The 5,963-nt window shown below is 61.1% G+C and overlaps 2 protein-coding genes across 2 annotated transcripts in view; both read right to left on the bottom strand.

The window, feature by feature from the left end:
- Window positions 1-210: 210 nt before the first annotated feature.
- LOC107124441 lies at window positions 211-2,977 on the bottom strand. Its single transcript, XM_015427907.1, has 2 exons — window positions 2,248-2,977; window positions 211-464 (listed from the first exon to the last, which is right to left on the bottom strand). The coding sequence occupies exons 1-2, from the start codon at window positions 2,927-2,929 to the stop codon at window positions 457-459; spliced, it is 690 nt and encodes a 229-aa protein (XP_015283393.1). The 5' UTR covers window positions 2,930-2,977; the 3' UTR covers window positions 211-456.
- The window catches only part of LOC107124425 (insulin receptor substrate 1-like), a 6,578-nt gene continuing 3,546 nt past the window's right edge, over window positions 2,932-5,963 (bottom strand). The window contains exon 2 of the mRNA XM_015427889.1: window positions 2,932-3,947. Coding sequence (XP_015283375.1) covers window positions 2,932-3,947 — 1,016 coding nt within the window. The remainder of the gene's footprint in view (window positions 3,948-5,963) is intronic.

The following is a 5,963-nucleotide window of genomic DNA, read 5'->3' as shown; positions in this document are numbered from 1 at the left end:
AGGGGAGGGCCCACCAGTCTCTGGGGAAGAAGTCCCTGGCTCTTCAGCCGGGGCAGTGGAGGGGGGGGGGGCAGACAGGGGCCAGCTTGTGAACAAGACCCGGGGACAGAGGGCCCACACTCTTCTTTGGGGCCGGGGCCGGAGCAGCAAGGCCCGCACTCGAGGGGGGAACCTGGGGGGAGGGCTCACCTGGAGTCTCCCAACCCCACAGGCAGGCAGGCAGGCAGCCAAGGCACGAGGGGGCACACACAGAGAGCACATCTTTGGTGTGTGGGGGGGGAGAGAGACCCCGGCAGAGTCCAGGAAGGGCTTTATCCTCCCCACCAAAAAAGGCACATGGCAGGCAGCCGCAGGGAGAGAAGGGAGGAGGGAGGGAAGGAGGGGCCCCAATCCCCCTGGGGCAGCCAAGGAGCAGCTGAGGCCAGCCGGGTCTCTCCGGAGGCGGCTTCTGGGGCATCACAACTCTGGAATGAAAGAGAGAAGGAAAAGGAGCAGTTTCAGTTCAGGGTGGGGGGGGGGAGCTCTTTTCAAAGGGTGCTCCAGAAAAGACCCACGGATCCTGCCCAAGAGCGCACACTGGCGGACCAAGCCCATCCTCCTCCTCCACACCTTCTGGAACGCAATTCAGACACAAGATGTAACAAAACGGCTGACGGAACCTCCCTGCAGGCAGAACGGATCCAGAGGCCGCAGAAGAAAGCACGTGCCCTGCTGTGGCACCCTTGGAGGGATCGGCCCCCGCACCCTGGACAAGCCTCCCAAAAAATATGGGGGGGGAAGGGGGAGGACTCGATGCAGATGTCTAAGCTAGAGGCCTGGGACAAGCGCCCAGGAGTCCGGCGGCACCGGACAGGCCTGCGTCCTGCCATCGCCCCTACTCCTGATTCCGCCGCTACAAACTAAGAGGGCGAGAGCGCCGGAAAAGACAGGGGGGAGAAAGGGCCTGGCCCCTTCCCCAACAGATTCAGGCATCCCTGACGCACCCCCCCTCCCCATCTGGAAAACGGAACTAGGGAGCAAACTCCTCTCCCTTCCCCTCCCCACAACAGACAACCTGGGAGGCAGGTGGGGCTGAGAGAGCTCTGAGAGAACTGTGGTTTGCACAAGGTCATCCAGCAGGTGCAAGTGGAGGAATGGGGAATCAAACCCGGTTCTCCCAGATTAGAGTCCGACTCCGCACACTTAACCACGACGCCAAACTGGCTCTTGAAGGAAGCTTGAAGCAGGACTGGAAAGGGGAAGAGTTGGCTGGGAGGGAGGCCCAAGCCCAGGAAGGGGAGGACTCTTGTTCGCCGTGGGGTGGGCACCAAGTGGAAATGCAGACCCCACAGAAAACGGGCAGCTTGCCTCAAGTTACAAAACATTTCCTGGTTGAAAGGGGACAGAGGAACAGGGTCCACTCGCGGTCCAGACCAGGCTGTGGCCAGGTGGGGAGGCGCAACAGGAAGACAACTCTTTAGCAGAGCCAGAGAAATCCGGCCCAGAGACACCCCCGGGGCCACCGCAGGCAGGGCCACGGTACAGATTTCGACAAATTTAGGGGACCGGTGACTTAAGGTGTGCACCATTTCCACAATGTCAAGGGGCTAACCCACCCCAGAGCAGGAAAAGAGATGCCTGAACAATCCTGGGGCTGGGAGGGGGGGAGACAGAGCTTCGGGTGGCATTTGGGGTCACGGTAACCACCCAAAACGACACCCATCAATCGCAGAGGTTATTTTGGGTCCCCAGTTTGACTCAGAGGGCTACGCCCAAAGACTCGCCAGTGTGGCCTCCTTCGACAACAGCTGAAGAGCAGCCCCCTCCCTCATTAGCCTACCTCGCAAGGCTGTTGTGAAACTTAAGACAGGAAGACAGGCAGGGGTCATTTCCTGCTAGAGCACCCCGGAGCGGCGCTCCGGCAGTAAGGAGCCCCGACCCCCGGCCTTTCCTGGCTGCTGGTGGAGAAACGGGGGGGGGGGGGGTTTGAATGCAAGGCATGTTTGCCTCCCTGCCCTCCCCTTCTCCAGCCCGCCCGCCTCTCTGCCTTTGCATTTTAAACATGCCTGCCCTTTGTCAGGGGGTGTGGCATATGCAAATGAGTTCTGCAGATGAGCTCCTACACCTCTTTTTCTAGGAAATGACCCCTGAAGACAGGCGTCTCCTTTGCCATAGAACAGGCGGCCCGATCTTCTCTCTGCCCAGAGCTTCCTTCCCCTCCCTAACCCCCACTGTCTCCCCCGCTCAAGTGCCGGCCTGCTCCCTCACCGGCTTGCTCAGGGCCTGGCTGGCATCCACGCAGCTCCCACGGGCGGTGGAAGTCGATGCTGGCATACGTGTGGAGGGCCCCGCCCTGGCTGGGGATGGCGGCAGCGGCACGCAGTGGGGGCCCCCCCTCCGCCCCGGCCTCCTTCACCAGGTCGAGGTCAATATAGTTCAGCCCTGGCTCAGTCCCGGCCTCGCAGGGCTGCACCCCGTTCTGCTCCACTTCAGGGAAGGCTTCCGGTCCGTGGTGTCGCCTCCCTGGGGCGTCTGCTCGCACCAGACGGGTCATCGGCACCGCTGCACCATCGCCAGGAGGCCCCGCCACCTCGCTGACCTCCGCCGGCACGGCTTGGAGCTCCAAGTGGACACAGCTGGGGGCTCGGGGGCCGTATTCGAGGCTGATGTACTCGCCGGAGCTGCGGGGTGCGGCCGGTGTGGCTCTGCCCCCCACCAGGAGCCTCGGAGGAGGACGGGCCGAACACGGGGCGCCCACCCACTCCTCCAGGCTGTCTGAGCTGGTGGACGAGGAGCTCGAGAGGCGCCCCGGGTGGAAGGGGAAAGAGAGCGGCCTCCCCCCTCGCCTGTAGGAGCGCGGCAGGGAGTAGAAGGGCGCGGCGCCGGGAGGGGCCAGCAGGGGGCTGTACTCGGGCGGGGTGCTGGAGGCCGAGCGGCTGAGGGGGGACATGTTCACGTAGTCGCTGGCCAAGGAGCCACCCCCCCCGCCGCCCAGCACCCACTCCCGCCGCTCTCCTGGGGAGGGGAGGCGCTGCTCGGGGTCATCGGGATGTAGGCCTGGCCCTCCGCACTGCGGGCCACGCCGGGAAGCATGGCCATGTAGCTGGGGTCGGTGCTGCGGTTGAGGCCCTCCGGGTAACTTGCCGAGGCGGCGACCGGCTTGAGGGCCCGCTTCCGGTGGGGCAGGCTGCCCTTCTCCAGGGCCAGGGGGGGCAGCGAGGCCCGCTTGTTGGGCCCCACCCCCCACCCGGCCAAGCCGCGCCCGTCCGGCAGAGCCCGCTTGCCCATGGCAATGTAGTCCAGCTCCCCCTCGGGCACCAGGTCACTCAGCCGGTCGGGAGTGTTGGGCGGGCGTGAGTCGCCCGGGCTCGATCCCCCTTCGTCCGAGGAGACCACGCTGTAATCGCTCAAGGAACCCGGCTTCTGCAGCCCGGCCCCCTTCTGCCCGGGGGGGCCGGGGCTCCTGCTCACGGCGGAGGCCCCCGGGGGGCGGGGTCTCCAGGGGAAAGCGGCCTGGCCGGGCGGGGGCGTGCTGAGGGGCGGGTGGCGAGGGGGCACCGAGATGGGCGGGGAGGCCAGGGGCTGGCTCTTGCTGCGGACGCGGAACTCCTCGCTCAGGGCCTTCATGGCCTCCAGGATAGTCTCGTGCATGTTCTGGGCCACCACCAGGTCATCCACCTGCATCCAGAGCTCCCCGGGGCCCGTCACCGCCGAGCGGCCCACCTCCATGAAGAAGTAGTTCTCCGAGTGGCCGCAGCGCCGGACGTTGAGCAGCTGCAGGACCACGGCGGCCACGTCCGTGTTCAGCTTCACAAAGCTGATGGTCTTGTCGGTCAGGCAGAGGAGGTAGGTGCCGGCCAGGCGCTTGGTGTGGCCCAGGCCTCTGGGACGGAGGCTGACCTGCCAGGCTTCCTTGAACGCTGGGCCGGAGAGCGCCGGGTCTCCATCTCCGTCCGGGGATGCTTTCCCTGCAAGAGGAGAGAAGAGAAACGTCGCCTGAGCAGGAGGCGGTTGGGGAGAGGGGGCCGTGTGGCTCAGTGGCAGGGCCTCTGCTTGGCACCCAGAAGGCCCTCAGTTCAATCCCCGGTGGCATCTCCAGTCAAGGATTGGGGCACAGGTGCTGTGGAAGACTCTGGCGAGCTACAGGAGGTCTGATTTGGTAGAAGGCAGCTTGTTGGGCTTAGCAAGTCAAAGCACTTCAGTAATTATAGTTACGGTAACTTTGTGTGAGTCACAAAGCTCATCCTTTGAATAAACCTCTGTTGGTCTTAAAGGTGCTTGACTGGACTCTGAATTTGTTGTCGGAGGTATGAGTAAAGGGACCTGACCCTGTAGCTTTGTGAAGGGAAATCAATGTATTGGCTGTTTAGCACCAGTGTTCCCCCTAAGCTGAGTTAGTGTGAGGTGGCTCAGTGTTTTAGCCTCCGGCTCACACATTTTTGTCTTAGCCCAGAAAGGACGTGACTCCAGAGCAAACTGATTTACGCAGCAGCCAAATCGCTGGCTCACAACTTTAACGCCAGGAGCTCACCAAGTAGAACTTTTGCTCACAGGAATCCACAGCTTAGAGGGAGCATTGTTTAGCATATATTGGGGTCTCTTTTACTGCCTTGTGGAGAAGACACGTTGCCATTCCTACAGAATCTCCCTCGCTGTAAAGATGTAGGAATCTGGCATTTCTTGTTTGCATCCTGTTCACCGCCCCCCCCCCCATGGTTAAGTTCTAGAAAAGTTTTTTCTATTTTTCAAACTCAGGCTCTCTCACTCCTCACTCTGCTGATTTAATCGCTGCTTCACTATATTCTTCTAAGAACACCGATCACTGCTCCAGGCGTTTATTTGACGGGGAACACGGGGAAGGAGCCGTGACTTTGTGGAGTGCCACCTCCCTCAGCGGGCTTCTTCCGGGGAAGACCGGGCGGAATCTGGGGGGGAGGGGCCCTCCAGCTCCAGGGGAGACAGAACGACCCTGCAATCCCAAAGGATGTCCCCAGGTGCCTCTAAGGCAGAGGAGTGAAAACAAATCGGCCAGTATCATAATGCCCCTAGATAAATCAATGGTGTGACCTCATTTGAAGTACTGTGTACAGTTCCGGTCACCACACCTCAAAAAGGGCAACTCGAATGATCAAAGGGTTGGAACACTTTCCCTATGAGGAAAGGTTAAAGCGCTTGGGGCTCTTTAGCTTGGAGAAAAGACGACTGAGGGGTGACATGATCGAGGTTTATAAGATTATGCATGGGATAGAGCAGGTAGAGAAAGAAGTACTTTTCTCCCTTTCTCACAAGACAAGAACTCCTTGTGGGCACTCCATGAAATCGCTGAGCGGTCGGGTTAGAACGGATAAAAGGAAGTCCTTCGTCACCCAAAGAGTGATTCACACATGGAATTCACTACCACAGGAGGTGGTGGAGGCTACAAGCACGGATGGCTTCAAGAGGGAATTAGATAAGCATATGGAGCAGAGGTCCATCAGTGGCTATGAGCCACAAGGGATAGACAGGAACTCTCAGTCTGGGGCAAGGGATGCTCTGTATTCTTGGTGCCTGGGAGGGGAGGTCAACAGTGAGAGAGCTCCTAGTGTCCTGGCCCCACTGCTGGACCTCCTGATGGCCCCTGGTATTTCAGGCCACTGTGGGACAGAGTGTTGGACTGGAGGGGCCATTGGCCTGATCCAACATGGGCTTCTCTTATGTTCTTATGAGTGGTTTATATCAAAGACTTCTCACTCCCCCCCCCAACCATGCAGCGGGGGGTGGGGTCTGCTTAATTCGGTTGCTCCTCCTCTGGCAGGCCCCAGGACCCCAAGGCAGCCCCACCGTGCCCAGCCTGCCCCAAGAGGTGAGGAAGCACAGAGGTCCAGACCAGCACCTCAGATGGGGTCCCCCAGCCGTCCTTCTGGACAGGCCCCAGCAGTGCAGGCCCACCTCTGGCCAGGAGGGGGCTCCACTGAGGATACCCCCAGAACCCCCTGCCCGGGGGG

The sequence above is a fragment of the Gekko japonicus genome, unplaced genomic scaffold (assembly GCF_001447785.1).
Source record: "Gekko japonicus isolate JY-2015 unplaced genomic scaffold, Gekko_japonicus_V1.1 scaffold761, whole genome shotgun sequence".
Lineage (NCBI taxonomy): Eukaryota > Metazoa > Chordata > Lepidosauria > Squamata > Gekkonidae > Gekko > Gekko japonicus.
This window is presented reverse-complemented; position numbering and strand designations above follow the sequence as displayed.

Coding starts and splice junctions, on each gene's coding strand:
- LOC107124441 (XM_015427907.1), bottom strand. CDS start 2,929: ATGTCCCCCCTCAGCCGCTCGGCCTCCAGCACCCCGCCCGAGTACAGC.